Source organism: Rhinopithecus bieti, unplaced genomic scaffold, assembly GCF_001698545.2.
Source record: "Rhinopithecus bieti isolate Rb0 unplaced genomic scaffold, ASM169854v2 scaffold_9919, whole genome shotgun sequence".
Lineage (NCBI taxonomy): Eukaryota > Metazoa > Chordata > Mammalia > Primates > Cercopithecidae > Rhinopithecus > Rhinopithecus bieti.
This window is the reverse complement of record NW_016806411.1, coordinates 3,102,948-3,122,530: the sequence shown is the minus strand read 5'-3', so window position 1 is coordinate 3,122,530 and position 19,583 is coordinate 3,102,948. Positions and strand designations below refer to the sequence as shown.

Genomic DNA, 19,583 nt, shown 5'->3' with positions numbered 1-19,583 from the left:
TTTTCCTTTTTTTTTTTTTTTTTCAATTAAAAAAGCAACTATCCCTAATTTAGGAAATGAAATTCCCAAACCTCCCCATTCACCTATTCCGGAAGAAATGAAATGGGACTTAACATCTACATTTCTTGGGTATAATATCAAAACTTTAATGCCATGGAGATGAACGTGTAAGCAAATGAAACTGTATCTTCCCATAATGTTGGAAGAATCTAACTTGAAGCCAGACATTTGGTTTGGATCTTGGCACTTTCTTGTATGGAAGTATTCCAGGAAGGTCCATCGACTCTTGATTTGATCTAGAAAATTGGGTTCTTTCCAGAGCCCACCCAAGATGGCACCTCATAGACTAGCCACGGACTTTTCCATCAATACTGGAAAACAGTTTCCTCTGATCTCTGGACCAGGGGTGACTCGGACTCCAAGTGAACTTCCTCAGGTTTGTTTGTTAATTTATCCAATCATCCATTGACTCAGCAAACATTTATCAATCATTTGCTAAGTATACGCCAGACACTACATTAGGATTTTGCAAACACAGAGATACACAATCCTTTGCTTGCAGGAAAACCTTTGGTTTCAATAAGTGATAGGAGAGGGGTTGCAGGGGTACTATCTATGAAAGTTCAAAGGAAGCATCTAACTTAGGGTGGCAGGGGATGGGGCTGAGCAGAAGGATCAGGAGGCTTTTAGCTGAGCCTTGAAAAGGCAAGGGGAGGTTGGCTGCTTTGATGGGTTGGGCTAAGGACAATCTGTGCAGAAGAAAGTGCAGGTATTAAAGGTGTCAAGGCAGGGAGTTACCTCCTTTGGGAACTACACTTAATGAAGAATGGCTAGGGCCTGGTATATGGGACTGGGGTGGGAAACCCAAGGCAGGAAGAAGACAGATCCCAAGGGAGTCATTGAAGGAAAAGCAGTTAGAGCCATGGGATCCAGTTCATATTTGATCAATTACCCAAACAAAGGAAAGTTTACTCAACAACATGCTTTCATTTGGACTTCATTTTGTCAAAGCGTGAAAGTGATGTCAGAAATATAAATGAGTGTCTTGACTGCGCACCACCACATCCAGCTAATTTTTGTACTTTTGGCAGAGAACTCCTGACCTCAAATGATCCACCTGCCTCGGCCTCCCAAAGTGCTGGGATTACAGGTGTGAGCCACCTTGTCTGGCCTAAAACACATTTTCTAAGCTTTCTTTCCTTCTGGGTCACCTCCACAAAATTTTATGGTTCTGGAACCCCTATCTGAAAAAGCACAGGTATCAGCATTAAGTATAATGAACATTCACTAGAGGGAAAGTCATTTTGGTTTGGGTTGGTTATGGAAGCAGTGTCATATGAAAAGGGCTGGACTAGACTGCAGAAATAGAAGACCCACAAATTGCTATGGCTTATAACAGAAAAATAAAGATGTAGATCTCACTCATATGTCCGTTATTGAACAGTTGTGACTCTGCTCCCTGTCACCTTCCCTCCAGGACCAAAGCTGACAGAGCACCCTCTATCCAATCATTGCCTGTCTTGTGTCAGAGGGAAAGGAGATGGCAAATCACGCATTGGCTCTTACAGCTCTGCCCAGAAGTGGTACATATCATTTCTGCCCACATTTCACTGGACAGAGCAGGTCACATGATATGCCTGAGTTCGTCAGGGCTCCAGATGTTGGGCCACCAATAGTACAACCCACCACCAAGGTCTTTACTAAGAAGGTGACCTGGGCCTTGGGGAATTGCCATGATTTACCTGGTAGACACAGTAGGGGAGCAAAAGGAAAATATGATAATATTGTTATGAAATCAAGACTTAGCCACATGAAACCTTTTTTTTTTTTTTTTTTTTTTTGAGACTGAGTCTCGCTCTGTCACCCAGGCTGGAGTGCAGTGGCGTGATCTTGGCTGACTGCAACCTCCACATCCCAGGTTCAAGCAATTCTCATGCCTCAGCCTCCCAAGTAGCTGGGTTATGCACACCACCATGCCCAGCTAATTTTTGTATTTTTAGTAGAGACAGAGTTTCACCGTGTTAGCCAGGCTGGTCTCAAACTCTTGACCTCAAGTGATCTGTCCTCCTTGGCCTTCCAAAGTGCTGGGATTACAGGCATGAGCCGCCATGCCCGGCTGTGACACCCTTAGAAAACTAACTTCAAGGCAGAATGCTTCACATTGACAATTCTTGGGATGCCACTTGATAGAAATATTCTAAAGAGAGAAAAACCCAGGTGAGTCAGAGCAGTCTGGGGAAACTTCTTAGAACCAGGATTCTGTGGGACTCAGAGGATTTTAAAAGGCAGAAAATCCAATGAAGTCATTTTAGGCTAAAACAACATAAAGAAGGTGGGGCTGTGCCTTGGGTACTAGGGTGCAGAAAGGAACCTGTCTCCTGCAGGCACATTTGTGGTAGCAGGTAGTGGGAAATTCAGGTGGAGGGCAGGTGATCAAGGACCCTGACTACCCAGGGGAAGAATCTGGATCTGGATGTTATGTGCCAATAGTTATCAATAAAAAGCAGTCCTGGAGATACACCAATAATTTTTGAAATGTTACAGTAGATGCTAATTGAAACCTACTATGTGCCAGGCACTGTTAGGTTAGCAGTGAACAAAACCAGCAACCTAAACAAAATGGTGAACACAACAGGCAGTGCCCTTGTGGGTTACATTTTGGTTGAGACAGACACTATATAGATAAACAAATATACAATCTCAAAGAGTGAAAAAGTTGTGAAGAAAGATGACACAGGATTAGAGAGTGACTAGGGTGTATATGGTGGCAGTGGTGGTGGTGGTGCAGCCAAGGGGTGGAGTGAATGACAAGACAGCTGTGAAGACTGGTAAGCATGAGGTAGTCCCTGGTAACAACCAGCGCTCCACACCCTACCCTCAGAGTGCCATCGCAGGGTTAGCATACTCCACTGAGTAAAGCTTCCTTGTCCAGGCGATCAGTTAGAAGAGCCAGGAATGCTGGGCCCAAAGAGGTGGCCCAGAGAGAAAAGTGCAGGGGACATAGTTCCCAGATCCACACAGAATCCCTGGGGACTGCTGAGTCCCACAACCTCCACAAGGCCCAGGGTTATACTCACACAGCAGGTGGCCTCATTTTAGAGCCCACACCAGAATCTGTGCAACGGGAAATTCCAGTGCAGCAGAAGTCAGAGTCAAATGCCTGCCTATTTCTCGTTCCATTTTGGGATGCCTGAACAGGGAAGCCTCCCGTGTTCCTCTCGCTCCCATATTAAACTGAACTGCAAAACTCATGGTTCTAAGTAGATTTTAGAATTGACCTAGGCAGAAGAAACAGCCCAGCCCCTTCATTACTCCAGAGCAGAATAGAGCGCTTACTCTTATCACAGCAGCACAAGACCCCTGGGACACCTGACCCCCTGAGACCCTTCCTTGACAGATTCCCCTGTCCATAAACAAAGTCAGGAATTCCCAGCCCGCTATGCAGAATATGACAGTTAAGCTTTACTGGGATCCTGTGGCTGACCTGGGGCGGGCTAGAGGGCATCACATCTGACAGGCTCTCAGCTTTGCAAGTTCAGAAACAGACTGGGTGTTCCTGTGGACTGGCCTAAACTGGAAACTCTGCAGAAACCCCAGTGCACGCCGGCTGGTTTGCCGTGAAAAAAGGTGCATGTCCCAGAGACAGGGCGTGTATGGTGCAGATGGATTTTGTCCGTGTCTTTCCTTCCCTTGCCACTCCAGCCACCCTACTTCCTTTTTTCTTTCTCTTTTTTTTTTTTTTTTTTTGTCAGTTTTTTTTTTTTTTNATTGAATTGAGTTCCTTACATATTTTGGATAGTAATTCCTTATCAGATAAATGGTTTGCAAAGGTTTTCTCCCATTCTGTAGGTTGTTTCTTCAGTCTGTTGTTTCCTTTGCTATGCAGAAGCTTTTTAGATTGATGTATAATCCTATTTGTCTATTTTTGTTTTTGTTACCTGTGCTTTTGGGGTCCTATCCCTAAAATCATTGCCCAGACCAATGTCATGGTGCCTTTTTTCTTTGTTTTCTTTTCTTTTTTAATTTTACTTTAAGTTCTGGGATACATGTGCAGAACATGCAGGTTTGTGACATAGGTATACATGTGCCATGGGGGTTTGCTGCACCTTAGCAACCCTTCCTCTAGGTTTTAAGCCCCGCATGCATTAGGTATTTGTCCTAATGCTCTCCCTCCCCTTGTCCCCCACCCCTCCAACAGGCCCCGGTGTGTGATGTTCCCCTCCCTGTGTCCATGTGTTCTCATTGTTCAACTCTCACTTATGCATGGGAACATGCCTACCCTACTTTCTTTTCAGTTTGTTATTTTGTTTGTTTTGTTTGTTTTGTGAGTTTTGCTCTTGTTGCCCAAGCTGAAGTGCAATGGTGCAACCTCTGCCTCCTGGGTTCAAGGGATTCTCCAGCCTCAGCCTCCCGAGTAGCTGGGATTATGGGCATGCACCACCACGCCCAGCTAATTTTGTATTTTTAGTAGAGACGGGGTTTCGCCATGTTAGTCAGACTGGTCTCGAACTCTCAACCTCAAGTGATCCACCCGCCTCGGCCTCCCAAAGTGCTGAGATTACAGGTGTGAGCCACCATGCCCGGCCTACCTACCCTACTTTCTTAGCCTATTTGCTGACTAGCATTCAAACTGAGTGGAGGGAGAACACCTAACAGCCTGATCCCAGAAGTGCAGCTACTCCAGATTCCACAGCTCTGGAGCAAAGTGACTAAGGCTCACCTGTAGTCCTTAAGTGGGGAGCAATTTGGGATGTACCAGCTAATCAAACAATACCAAGGCAGCAAACAATAGCCATCACTTCTCAAACCATCCTCATCGTGCCCCTCGACTCCCTTCTTCCATTTCCAGTTCTCCCCAGAGGGGAGACAGACAATAACCTCAACAACAGAAGCCAGTACACAGCAAGCTTGCTTCACACACTCACATTTCTTGTTTTTCTTTGATTTTTTTTTTCTTTGATGTTTTCCATTTTCCATCTCTGAGGTGATAGCAGTACAGCATAGTGGTTAAGAACACAGCAGGGACTCCATGGATAGACTACTCAGTCTTGTCCTTTGTTACAGTGGTTCTTAAGCTTTCAGGTGACTGGGAATCACCTGGAGAGCTTATTAAAACACAGATTTCCAGCCGCATGAAGTGGCTCACGCCTGTAATGCCAGCACTTTGGGAGGCCGAGGTGGGCAGATCACTTGAGGTCAGGAGTTCGAGACCAGCCTGGCCAACATGGTGAAACCCCGTCTCTACTAAAAATACAAAAATTAGTTGGCCGTGGTGGCGCACATCTGTAGTCCCAGCTACTCTGGAGACTGAGGCATGAGAGTTGTTTGAACCCAGGAAGTGGCAGCTGCAGTGAGCCGCGATTGCTCTACTGCACTCCAGCCTGGGGGAACAAAGCAACAAAGCGAGACTCTGCCTCAAAAAAAAAAAAAAAAACACACACACACAGATTACTGCTTCCCAATCCCAGAGTTTCTCTTTCAGCACGTCTAGGGTGGAATGCAAGGATGTGTGGTTCTAACTAGTTCCCAGGTGATACTCATACTCTTGGTCCTGCGACCACACTTTGAGAACCTCTGCCTTATGAAGTTCCCAAGGACTGTTGAATTGTGTATGAAAGAATAACTCTATATCTACCATTTGTGGCTATTAGGGTTAAATGAGTGACTATACATAAAATGCTTTGAGCTGTGAATGATAAAATGCAAGCATAACTAGTCTGGAAACTTCACCCATGCCTTTTGTCTCTGTTTTGTTTGTTAACCTCCATTTGTTTTGTTTGTAATAAACCACTTAACCAGGTACCTCTTCCTCTCCTTCAAATACAGAGGGCGTGTGAACTTTGGGGACTGTTTAAACTGACCTAAATAATACGTGATTTTCAACTCTTCTGGGGATTCACTCATTATTTAATGTGGGTTTTGCGTGCTGTATGTGATAAACTTCTTGTGTGTGGGGTATAGTGGGAATGTGCATATGTGAAATTGATGTCAGATCTTTGGATCATTATTAGGGAAGATAAAAGGAACTCACACTACAGTGCAGCCTTACAGCAGCCTTGCCAATAGGGCTGTTATTCCCACTTACATGGAAGAAACTGAAACTCAGTTCATTGAGGAAACTCTCTCAAGCGTGGACTTAGGTCAAAGGTGACCTGTAAGGATACACAGAGAAACATGCAAGCCTGGGAAGCCAGCTGATCTATTATTCTGTGTACCAGAACTTTATGTATCAGACCAAACACACAACAAGCCTCACGAAAAACTGGAATGTGCTTCACATCACTGCGGCTTTGTCCCAGTGACTGGGCCACCCAAGGTCTCTGCTTCTCCCTAGGCATGTCCCACTGAGACTCTCCACATAGAGATAGTCTGATGGAGTTGTGACATTAGCACCCAAGGTGGAATGTCCCAGTAGGGTAGCCTTGGATTCAGGTGTCTTGTTCTGTAATCAGTCATAGCCAGGAAGAAAGCCCAGTCTTGCTCCAGGTGCAAACCACAGCAACACGATGCTGAAAGAACTGCCTGGGAACTTTTTCCCCAGAGTGGGGTTGACTTTGGCCTGTTTAGTACTTTCAGGGACATTGAGGCAGGCTTAGATCCTCAGAAGAGCACAGATTTTGAAATCAGACAGACTTGGATTTGAACCCTGGTTCTGCCACTTAAGTTTCCTCGACTATACATTGTGGCTATCACACACCTCACAGGTATTGTCACTATCAAATAACATAAAGTGCTTAGCAGAGTGCCTGGCACATAGTATCTGCACTTTTGAATGATAGGGTTTGGTTTTTCTTTTTTTTAATTTAAAAAACTGGAAAGATAGAAAGGTGAAAATAATTACTTGGCTTTATCATCCTATCATTTAGTCTCTTATCCCTGACAGTGTGCCATTTTCAATCCTGTTGGGATGCATTCGTTATTATTATTAATTTTTTAAGAGACAGGTCTCGCTGTGTCCCAGGCTGGAGTGCAGTGGTACAATCATGATTCACTGTAACCTCCAATTCCTGGGATCAAGAGATCCTTGCACCTCAGCTTCCTGAGTGTAAGGTTGTTGCATTGGTTGGAACCCCGAGAGCGCGCCAACAGACAACAGGAGGCAGTGTGGAGCAACATGCTGTTTTAATGAGCGCCTAGGTGCACGCGGCTGAAGCCTAAAATGGCGTCAGCCCCAAGTGAGGACACCGCAAAGGTTTTATAGTCTCCTGTAAACAGAAGTGTCCTAGTCTGACGTAACTGCCATGTTGTACCCAGATGGCCTGTTTCTCGATCTTCAGGGGTTCATGTCTTCCGGCCAGGGTAGATGTCTTCCTGCTGGCTGTCTTCCTGCTTCTGCTGTCTTGCTGAGGCACGCTGCTGATGCAAGTCACCTTGCGCCTTGGAACTGGGCCTGAGAAGGGAGGAGTTATTCATCTTCTTAAGCTTTCAGGCCCTGGGGAGAATGTTACAGTGTGTAGCTAAGATTACAGACATATGCCACCACACCCAGCTAATTTTTAAAGTTTTTGTAGAGATGGCATCACACTATGTTGCCCAGGCTGGTCTCAAACTCCTGGCCTCAAGTGATCCTCCCACCTCAGCCTCCCAAAGCCGTGGGATTACAGGCATGAGTCACCACACCTGGCCTCATCCATTATTTAAGGCTTTATATGCTACGAAGCTATAGGTTTTTAATAGAAAGTCTGTTTAACATGGTAGTGATTATATAATTTTGCATTCTTTTTCCACATTATAAATATTTTAATGTTATAAATTCTGTACGTAATTTTAGTGAATGTGCTATAATTTACATAAAATTACTTATCATTGGACACCTAACAATAGAGAATTCATTGACTAAATGGTAGTGCATTCATATAATAAAATATTAGTCAGCCATTTAAAAATGTGGATTAGAAGTATATTTCTTAACATATAAACATGTTAACGATTATATGTAAAATGAAATGATTGTACCTAAATATCAACTACCTCTCAAATCTGTCTGGACGTTTTCCTACCTCAGTCTCAGCAACTTTCAAACCTTAATGAGCCTCCCAATCACCAAAGGAACTTGTTAAATGCCAGTTTCACACTTTACTCCAAGAGTTTGACTGAGGCTGGGGCTCAGGAATTGGCATTTTTACAAGGATCCCCAGTGCCTCTGATGTGGGAAAGGTACCTCACCTATTTCTGCCTGTTGAAGCTAGACTTAATTTTCCAAGCTTCTCCTACTTTGTCCTGAACTCCTATAGTATTTTGTAGCACCTGTCTGCTTTCTTGTCTTAGAGATCTTAACAAACACTTCTAAATTATAAAACTTTTCCTGATCCTCCAGGCAAACTTAGTTGTGCACTTATGTCACAGCCCCAGGATTTGTGTTAAACCCTGTGTGAGTTCCTGAACGTAGATAAACTTCATTTACTTAGTGATGGAGAGAGAGGGCTGAGTACTTCAGAACTCTTTAGAACACCTGTTTTAGCAGGAACTTTTGGGAATAAAGTTAGTCTTTCTAACCTTGATTTAAAACAAAAACAAAACCTTGTTTAGATTACTTCTTACCCTGACAGTCATGTTGTGAAAAGTAAATAGTTTGTCCTTCGTGCATTTGCTCTGGTCTAGACCAGAGATAGCCAGTAAGTTGGAGAGGGCAGTTAAAACCCTTCAAGAGGCCTGTCATTCCAAAGGATAGTGTTCTTCAGGTCAGTTGGTTGGTTTTCATTCTCAGACTGTGTCATTGAGGTTGTTCAAGGTAAGATTCTCATCTTGCAGTTCACTTAGGGGCCACTTGTGCTAAAATTGAGATTGAATTACTCATCAAAGTACTTCTTCATTTAGATTTTTATCAGTGTGATTTCCTTCCTTTCTTAAACAAAATAATATTGGATATCCATATCAAGTCAGGTTTATGCCATCTTCCATTATCTTTTATGTAATAGGCCAGCTTGCAGATGCATAGTTATCAATAACTATTGATAAATATTATATTGAGATGATACTTAATTTTTTCCTTGCTTGTAAGTGGACTAGATCATATTCTGTAAAATTAGTTAACACAAAAGAATTCCTCAGAAACAAACTTTAGAAGCCAGGTGTAACAGCTCACTCATGAAAAGTTCCTTGTTTCATATGAAAAAGGTAACTCTGTAGAAGTAAAGCTCCAGACAACAAAGAATTGACAGGGTTGGGGAATGGAAGGTTAATGAAATTGGTTGATCAAATGCTTCTGATGGGGAGCCACCAGATGTAGTAGTGTACTTGTCCGCACGGCAAACTCAGAATCACTCTTCAGAACCTTGTGTAGAGGCATCATCTGTAAAACCCTACATTCGTAAAGCTTTTCATCAGCCCCCTCCTTGGAAAAAATTACCCATTTCTTTTTTTATTCTATGCCCACAACAGTACACTACACACACATCTATGATATGTCACACTCTGGTATATGCTTGTGTGTTGCTATTCTCCAATAGATCAGAAATTCGTTGGGCATAGAGCATGTGGCTTATTAAGAGACAAGCAGTTTTTGTTAGTGGGAGGAGCACTAGAATTGAAGTCAAATAGACCAGAGTTCAGTTCTTGGCTCAGGGACTCAAATCACAGCCTCTGATTGGCAGTGTGATCATAAGCCCTTTACTTAATATTTTTGAAGATCAGTTTTTTCATTTGTAAAGTTTGGTTAATAATCCGTCTCAGTGGGTCATGACAAGGGATTACTTGAGATTACCTCAGCCTAGAGCAGCACACATAATATCTGCACAAAGCAAATCCTCAGTGAGCTTTCATCTCTGCCCTTTCTTGCCCAAATCACACAGAGCTAAGACTTAGACGCTTTCTTTGGGTTGTGGTTCCCAGTTCACCTGACAGGACTCACACATATCAAGGATGCTCCCAAGGGGCTGTGTCACATCAGCATTTAAATACAGAATTCAGGATCTCCTACTTTAAAAACAATCTCCCTTCTGAGTCACTTTTTTTTTTTTTTTTTTTTGAGACTGAGTCTTGCTCTGTCGCCCAGGCTGGAGTGCAGTGATGCAATATTGGCTCACTGCAAGCTCCGCCTCCCGGATTCACGCCATTCTCCTGCCTCAGCTTCCCGAGTAACTGGGACTACAGGCGCCCGCCACCACGCCCAGCTAATTTTTTGTATATTTAGTAGAGACGGGGTTTCACTGTGTTAGCCAGAATCATCGTGATCTCCTGACCTCGTGATCCTCCTGCCTCAGCCTCCCAAAGTGATGGGATTACGGGTGTGAGCCACCGCGCCCAGCCCTGAGTTATTTTTATTGTTGTTGTTTTTTCTCTTTCCTTGTACTGTGAGTTATGACACCCTCCCAGTCAACCATCAACTAGGATTTAACTTTGTATAATTGTGTGAATTAACAAGATCCTAGGAGGCTCCAGGATCTCAGAGGCTCCAGGATCTCAGAGCAAAGTATGTACACATTTTAGAAGAATAAGATCTACATCGTCTAATAAGTCTTCAGCTTTTAAAAATCATGTTCTAAAATAATAAGTGAAATATTTGTGCTGAATTGAAAGGGTTTCCATAAATTCTGGCAGTAAACGAAAAGTGTTTTAAGCACGGAGATATTAGTCATACAAACTTAAGTCACCGTGAAACATTCAAGCGATCATGTGGGGGAAGCAGCATCCTGTTTCCTAGTCTCATTCTCCCAGAGTTCATTTGTCATTTTAAGAGACAACTTACTTTTCCATCTTTTCTTCTTTTCCTGTAAAGGTAGAAACCTGTGGGTTCTTGTTGTGGGGCGGTTTCCAAAGGAACACAGAATTGGGATTCCGGAGTTCAAATACGTGGCAAATATGCATGGAGATGAGGTACGTATGTGGCTCGAATTTCTGAAATGTCACCAGAGAAGCTTCCCCTAGGGTCTCTTGAGCTCTGTGTAAATGCTACAGAGGAAGCTTGGGAAGTCTCCAGCATGCATTGTAGCAAAGAAGCAAGGCCTGGAGAGGTCTTCCTGTGAGGCCTGTGGGAAGTTAAGGAATCAGGGTCTAACAACCACCACAGCCGAATGGTTGTGTACCCAGCGCCCTGTCAGAGTAGCTGGAGCTTGTTTTGTGTTTGGGGCCGAAAGAACAACAGTTCCCCAGCCCTGAACTTCTGCCAGCCAATCCCTGCAATCTCCTTTCTGGGTTGAGTTTTCCCACCTCCTGGTCAGCATGAAGGTGACCCAGCAAAGGAGCTGTATTATATCCGAACCCACAACCAGATCTGGCTTTTCAAATGCTTTTGTTACTCTCTCTTAAATCTAATACTCAGGGTCTTCAGTGCTCCAGTTTAGACAATCACACTTGGGATTCTCTCCTACTCACCATTCAACAAACACTTGGCTGGGTGCAGTGGCTCATGCCTGTAATCCCAGCACTTTGGGAGGCCACGGCAGGCAGATCACTTGAGGCCAGTAGTTAGAGACAGCCTGGCCAACATGGTGAAACCTTGTCTCTACTAAAAATATAAAAAATTAGCCAGGTGTGGTGGTGCATACCTGTCATCTCAGCTAGTCGGGAGGCTGAGGCAGGAGAATTGCTTGAACCCAGGAAGGTGGAGGCTGCAGTGAGCCAAGATCGTGCCACTGCTCTCCAGCCTAGGCGACAGAGTGAGACTCCATCTCAAACAAACAAACAAACAAAAACACACACACACAAAAAAAACCACACTTTTAAATTCCTTAATAATATCTTGCCTCTTTTCCAACTTAGCAGGGATAAACTCTACTTTTAACTAATTTAGGTTCTACAAAATACCATTTACCACTGTTACCTACCCAGCCATTCTTGCCAGGCAGTTGAAGATGTTCACCTCTATTTCTCACCTTGCTTCCTGAGAATATTTTGAGACCATGACAACCGAAATATTTTCTGTTTACCAGGACTCTATAAAACTGAGCAATCAAAGAGTTCCCAGCCATCACAATAAGGAAACTTTGCACAGGAATATGGGTATTACACTGTAAAACACAACTTGTAACTTTAGGGACTTTCTCATTTACATGCATATTCCAATAAGTACTATCTGCTGACCTGTTAAAGCACTTCTGGATTTGCAATAGTACGGGTGGCATGCCCTAATCAGTGCTGAGCTTCCTGTTCTGACTTAGGCCTCCCCAAACTCTATAGGAACCGGATCCACCCTTCATGGTACACTCTGCCTGCCCTTGCCAGGCATGCCGCCCAACCTGTCCTGCTGAGAGAGGATACTTCTTGCAGCTGCAGCTAAGATGCAAGCACCTGCCCCTAACAAAGGAATAAATCTTTGAACTCGATGTTGGGATGGGTGCAAGTTTAGTCCATCTGTGACTTTTTGAGCATAACGGGCAGTTTCTTTAAAAAAGACTATGTTGCAAGGAGTCTGACCAAAGTTGGTTTTAATAAAACAACTGTTCATTACAGACAGCAACTCAGACTGCCTTTCCCTTTTGCTATCTAGTCTATTGATCAAGGTCCCTCAGAATGCTTTTTTTTTTTTTCTGAGATGGAGTTTTGCTCTTGTCTCCCAGGCTGGAGTGCATTGGCGTGATCTCGGCTCACTGCAACCTCCGCCTACAAGGTTCAAGCAGTTCTCATGCCTCCTCCTCCTGAGTAGTTGGGACTACAGGCATGCACCACTATGCCCAGATAATTTTTTTTTTGTATTTTTTTAGCAGAGATGGGGTTTCACCATTTTGGTCAAGCTAGTCTCGAACCCCTGACCTCAGGTGGTCCACCCACCTCAGCCTCCCAAAGTTCTGGGGTTACAGGTGTAAGCCACCCCACCCAGCTCAGAATGCATTTGTAACAAGAGACATATGGCTTTAGTAGTTTATTTATTGCTGGCATTTCAGAGGTTCCAGCCATCTGCTCAGAAATTAGTCGTCAGAACTGAAACTCCCAAAGATAAGCAAGAGTCCTTTCCCTCACCTACTTCCAAATTTGCTTATTCTTTCCATGCACTTTCCTAAATTTCTGGCATCTTGCTGTCTGGGTAGTTGGTGTATTGTTCAAATCAGGGCTTGCGAGTGCACTCTGATTCTTTGAGAAATGCTGAGGGCTGAGACTAGGCAGCGAGGAAAAGTCCCAGTGTATTTTGGGGTGGGAATCTCAAGCACTGTTACCCCCTTATGTGTCCCAGCTCGTGGCAATGTCTGAGGGCTCTATGGGGCTAGTAAGAAATTTATTATTCTGAATTTGAGACCTTGTCTATTCTGCCCTCCCCATGCCGCTAGGAGTTGAAGAAAGTGATGGCTTAACATTGGAGCAGAGAAGTCCTTCTGAATACAGGATCTAACGACCCCCTTTTTCCTCCCATAGATCTTTTGAAATTGAAAGCATTTTTAAGAAGCAACAGAGCTAACATTTTAGGGCAGTGGTTCTTAACCTTTTTTGGATGTACTCCTTGCTATTCTGTTATAAATTTGACCTCTGACTTCAGGGCCTGTGGATTATCTAGGAGTTTATGGACCTCAGGTGGAGAATCCCAGCAGGGAACACATACACACTGAGTGTCAGGGTGGACAGAATTGGCCACACTATTTTTTAAATGAGACCCTCACCCCCACTGTGTGAGTGTGTGTGTGTGTGTGTTTTTCCACACTTAATACCATGGCTGGATGACACGGAGCATCAGCTGCATCAGGGAGACTCAGCTCTGCTGATTACACCTGCCAATTTCCCCATGTGTTTTATTTTACTTATTTATGCCTTGTTTTAGAATTGGGTCTTTCTTTAAATTAGAATTTGGTGGCCAAAAGCATATGAAAAGTGTCTAACAACACTAATCATCAGAGAAATGCAAATCAAAAACCACAATGAGATGTCATCTCATACCAGTCAGAATGGCTATTAAAAAGTCAAAAAATAACCGATGCCGATGAGGCTACAGAGAAAAGGGACCACTTAAACGCTGCTGGTGGGAATGTGAATTAGTTCAACCACTGTGAAAAGTAGTGTGGTGATTTCTCAAAGAACTTGAAACAGAACTACGATTCAACCCAGCAATCCCAATATCTACCCAAAGGAATATAAATTGTTCTGCCATAAAGACACATGCACACATATGTTCACTGAAGCGCTCTTCACAATAACAAAGACATAGGGTTAGTCTAAATGCCCATCAGTGGTAGACTGGATAAAGGAAATGTGGTATATATACATCATGTCATACTATGCAGCCATAAAAAAAGAACAAGATCACGCACTTTGACCTTATCCTAAGCAAACTAACGCAGGAACAGAAAATCAAACACTGCATGTTCTCACTTATGAGTGAGAACTAAACATTGAATACACATGGGCACAAAGAAGGGAACAATAGATACCAGCGCCTACTTGAGGATGGAGGGTAGGAGGAGGATGAGGATCAAATACCTACCCATTAGATACTAAGCTGATTATCTGGGTGATGAAATAATCCATACACCAAATCCCCACAGCACACAATTTACCTGTAGAACCAATCTGCACATGTGCTCCTGAAACTAAAATAAATGTTAAAAAAAAAAAAAAAAAAAAAGCAGGCCGAGCATGGGGGCTCACGCCTGTAATCCCAGCATTTGGGGAGGCTGAGGTGAGTGGATCACCTGAGTTTAGGAGTTCAAGACCAGCCTGGCCAACATGATGAAACCCCATCTCTACTAAAAATACAAAAATTAGCTGGACACGGTGGCGTTCACCTGTAATCCCAGCTACTCGGGAGGCTGAGGCAGGAGAATCGCTTGAACCCAGGAGGCAGAGGTTGCAGTGAGCCGAGATCGCGCCTCTGCACTCCAACCTGGGCAACAGAGTGAGACTGTCTCAAAAAAAAAAAAAAAAAAATTACAAGATCAACGTATGTTCATGTTAGAAAAAGTATAAACAAAACATTATATACTGACCTTCCCAAAGTTAGTGCTCCTAATTTCTTATTTATTTTTCCAGATATTTGTGTGTGCATGCACTTTTACCAAAAGAGACTATGCTATTTGCAACATTTTTAGGTAAATACTAGCTACCTTTTTGTACCAATAAATCTTTATTCTGTCTTTATCTTATCGCCTACTTTCTAGTTTCTCCAATTGTCCTCAAATGTCTCTAAAATTACCCAAATCAGGATCCAGTCCTGGCCCATGCATCACATTTAGTGGATATGTTGGATCTCTTGGATCTCATTTAATCCAATATATTTTTATTATGATACCAGGCTTGATAAAGAGCCTAATCAGTTGTCTGCCCTGTAGAATGTCACATATTCTGGATTTTTGGTTTGCTTCTTTATAGTATCATTGCAGTTGTACCTCTAGTCCCTGTCTTTACTTCAAACTGGAAACTAAATCTAAAGGTTTGTTGAATTTAGGCAAAATCTTTTTGGCTAATATCTTAGGAATTGTGAAGATAGGTTCATTTGATTGATGCTGAGGGTTCAGGCTAATTCACCTGACTACACTCAGGAATGCCAAAAGCAAACTCTGGGTTGCAAAATCAACTTAAAATGGCCCATTTTCAGCCAAGTGTTGTTACAAAATAAGTAAAGTTAAACCCACTCCTCATTTCGCATGAATTTCACATATTCTGTTATTCTTGCAAAGGTCCTTGTTCTACTAGGATCATGGCTCCTACTGTAGATATTTTTCTTGTCTTCAGTGACCTTCCATTGTCTCACATGCTTTCTATGGCACAGGCTCACTATGCCACATTAATCAGGCTGGCAAGTTGCCTCCTCAAACAGTGCTTTATAAGAAAATAATAAGAATAGCTAACATTTATTGAGCACAGATGGCAATAAGTGCTTTTTAGGCCTCATTTCTTTTGATCACCTCTGGAGAAGGCATGTTTATTAGTCCCATGAAGGGGGCCTAGGTTTGTGCTTGGTCACCAGCTGTGGGAACCCAGAGCCTGAGCACCAAGCCTTGCCCAGCTGTGGATCCACTCCTTTACTCTCTCTTCTCTGTTTTTAAACTGTTCTGTTTTATGGCTTTAGTTATTAAGTATAGATCTATGATCTGTCTCAAATTAATTTCACTTGGATGGATACTAAGTTGTTCCAGCACCATTTGGTGAGAGGATTTGGGCTTGTTGGTTCTGTAAAAAAGAAGTAGCAAACTCTCAGAGGGCAACACTGGAAAAAGTATCTTCCAGTCACCTACCTGTCCCTTTCTTTCCCCTACTCTTCACTTCTCTCTTCTTGACTGCTGGGGAGCTAACAGACAAAGCACTCATGGTGAGCCTTTGTCACCGATGTTTATTCATTTTTCAGAGCAGCATGGGAGAAACATTTCTGGGGCTCTTTCTCATTTTAATAAGACTAGTAGGTGTTTTTCTGGTTCATCCAGGCACACACATTATTTGCACACATATTGGCATGTTGGATTGAAGCCTCAATTCTAGGTTTAATTTACACAACCTCCTAATTGACATCACTTGACATACCTATAGTTGAATCTTTTTTTTTTTTTTAATTGGAAGGGTTGATGCCAGTGCAGGCTGAATGGGGTTCTCTACCATTCCCTTATGCTACAGATATTCAGATTGTGTGGGAATGGGGTCCTTGTCTCCTCACCTTCCCCCATCACCTCATTCTGCTCCTGGCTTGCTGTGTAGTAAACTATAACCAATACTCTAAAATCAGAGCTATGCTGAAAACTGGGACCATGCCCTTAAACCAGGAGCATCTAACATCCTCAGCCTAAGTGTGGATGCAGAAGAGAAGCCTGGGAAAATCTTCCCCAGTCCTCCCTACTGTTTGTTTTGTGCCTGTCTTCTATGCCATGTTTTTCAAATTTTGCAGAAAAAAATACTTTTCTTGGGTAATCTCTAGGTTGGTAAGACATCTCTAATTTCTGCCTAATGGAAATATTGAAGCAAGGCATGACTGTGTGCTTAAAGAATTGTGTGCCCAGGCCAGGCCTGGTGGTTCATACTTATAATCCCATCACTTTGGGAGGTCAAGCTGGGGAGGATGTTGAGGCCAGGAGTTCAAGACTAGCCTGGGAAACATAGTAAGGCCTTGTCTCTAAAAAAAAAAAAAATTTTTTTTAATTAGCCAGGCGTGGTGGTGCATACCCATGGTCCCAGCTACTCAGGAGGCTGAGGTGGAAGGATTGCTTGAGCCTGAGAGGTTGAGGCTGCAGTGGGCCATGATCACACCACTGTACTTCAGCCTGGGTGAAAAGTGAGACCCTGTCTTAAAAAAAAAAAGAATCGAGTGCCTAGAGTTTTAAGCCAACTCTAGTAACATTAAGCAAAGTATTTTAGGTCGAAGCCTGAGTTCAAACCCAGGTTTCCTTGACTTCAGGGGCAGTGGTCTTAAACACTGTATTGTAGAAGTAACTGTTGAATATGTTTGTTAAATAATTTAACTAAATTGCAATTATTTTTTCTTTTGGAGTTGGGGTCTTGCTTTGTAACCTAGGCTAGAAAGCATTGGTGTGATCATGGCTCACTGTAACCTCAAACACCTGGGCCCAAGCAATCCTCCTGCCTCAGCCTCCCACGTAGCTAGGTCTAGAGGTGTTTGCCACCACACCAGGCTAAGTTTTTTATTTTTTGTAGAGATGGGGTCCCACAGTGTTACCCAGGCTGTTCTCAAACTCCTGGCCTCAAGTGATCCTCTGGCCTTGGCCTTCCAGAGTGTTGGGATTATAGGCTTGAGCCATTGTGCCCAGCCTAAATTGCAATTCTGCTTTTTTGGGGAGGTGGGGGATAGGAATTTTTTTTAAGCTTTCATTTCTTAAAGATCAATGAATTATTTTTACTATGATAGACTTGATATAGGCTTTTGTAACTGCCCAACAGGTTCATTTTGCCTGTTGCCCAGATAGAGCAGATGTATTAAGACAGGGGAACTGCGATAGAGAAAGAGTTTAATTCATGCAGAGCCAACTGAACAAGAGACCGGAGTTTTATTATTACTTAAATCAGTCGCCCCAAAAATTCAGAGACTGGGATTTTAAGGATAATTTGGTGGGTAGGGGGAGAGACAGTGGGGAATGGTGATTGGTCGTTAGGGGGAGAGACAGTGGGGAGTGGTGATTGGTCGGTAGGGGGAGAGACAGTGGGGAGTGGTGATTGGTCGGTCGGAGACGAAATAATAGGGCATCAAAGCTGTCCTCTTGTGCTGAGTCAGTTCCTGGGTGAGGGCCACAAGACCAGAGGAGCCAGGTTATCGATGTGGGTGGTGCCAGCAGATCCATTCAGTGCAGGGTCTAAAAAGTATCTTAGGTTTTACAATAGCGATGTTATCCCCCTGAGCAATTGGGGAGGTTTGGAATCTTGCAGCCTCTGGCTGCGTAACTCCTAAGCCATAATTTCTAATCTTGTGGCTAATTTGTTAGTCCTATATTCAGGAAAAGGCTATTAACATCTTTGTTTCAATGTTAAACTATGAACTACGTTAGTTTAGCCTACGTCCAGGAATGAACAAGGACAACTTGAAGGTTAGACGCAAGATGGAGTTGGTTTCATCAGATCTCTTTCACTGCCATAATCTTCTCACTGTTGTAATTTTGCAAAGGCAGTTTCACTTTTGAAAATTCACATCACATAGAATTTTACGTTTGTGGCATTGGTTTATAGTTTATGGTTTTCCAGAAATATAGGTTGAAAAGAAAATCATTCCCTGGATAATAGTGGCCATATTTGTCAACCTAAAATAAAGAGATAAAGGATAAATGATTTTCACACACCTTCTAGGTATAAAAGACAGTTGATGAGATGTAGTTTGCATGTCTAAATGTTTTACTTAGAGGGTATTTTAATGGTTTTCACAGACAGTGGCACACAATATCTGAAATTATGGCTGTTCTGGAAAATCTGGAATGCATAGTCAACATGCAGTAGAGGTTCCCAACTTGTCATTAAACCAAAACACAACATTAAAGCTTGTCTTTCTAAATGCCACTTCCCAAGCTCCTTTTCTACCACTGTCCCAGGTGATAGCAAAATGTCCTCAGTAACACTATGTAGTTTGCATAATTAAGTTCTTTCTTTTAGATTTAGGCAGAGCTCTTTGTTTTCCAGGTGAAATGTCTAATTCATTTTAAGCATGTTTTAAATTAATTAACTTTTGGTGAGGCTGGGCCAGGGTGACCAGATATCCCGAGTCCCTGTCAGGAGCAGAATTATTAGCCTATACCACTATAAAATTTGTTCGGTGTTTAAAATCCTTCAGATAAAATAGCTTGATCATTTGTACATCTCCCCTTATAAAGCACCTTAAGTCCTTATGTGAATTTCAGGAAGTTCTTCCTCAGGATAGTCTTGACCTTATAATGAATTGTCAACAGTAGTTTATTCACAATTATTCAGTGAATACGTGATAGACCAGGAGCTGGACAAGCTATACCAGGAACACAGGGATACAGAGAAAACCGTGAGGGTCCCTGACTTCGGGGCTTCGATGGTGGAGTTGGAGAAGGGGAGGTCAGTCAAGGTCAACCAAGTGATTGTAACGTGTGTGACCAGCATTAGATAACGCAAGTGTCATGGTGAACCCAGACTTGGGAGGCCAAGAAAAGTATGCTAGATAAATGTCATGTTTAGGCTGATATTTGAAGAAGAAGAATTAGCTCGGCGGGTCAGACAAATAACTTAAATCTATAACACACACACCACTGTGGAGCCCCATAGCCCAG

The 19,583-nt window shown here is 43.0% G+C and overlaps 1 protein-coding gene across 2 annotated transcripts in view; it reads left to right on the top strand.

The window, feature by feature from the left end:
- CPM (carboxypeptidase M) overlaps window positions 1-19,583 on the top strand; it is an 83,462-nt gene that overhangs the window by 37,911 nt on the left and 25,968 nt on the right. For both annotated transcript variants that reach the window (XM_017876208.1, XM_017876206.1), the window contains exon 3: window positions 10,718-10,815. In XM_017876208.1, the coding sequence (XP_017731697.1) occupies window positions 10,718-10,815 (98 nt within the window). The remainder of the gene's footprint in view (window positions 1-10,717; window positions 10,816-19,583) is intronic.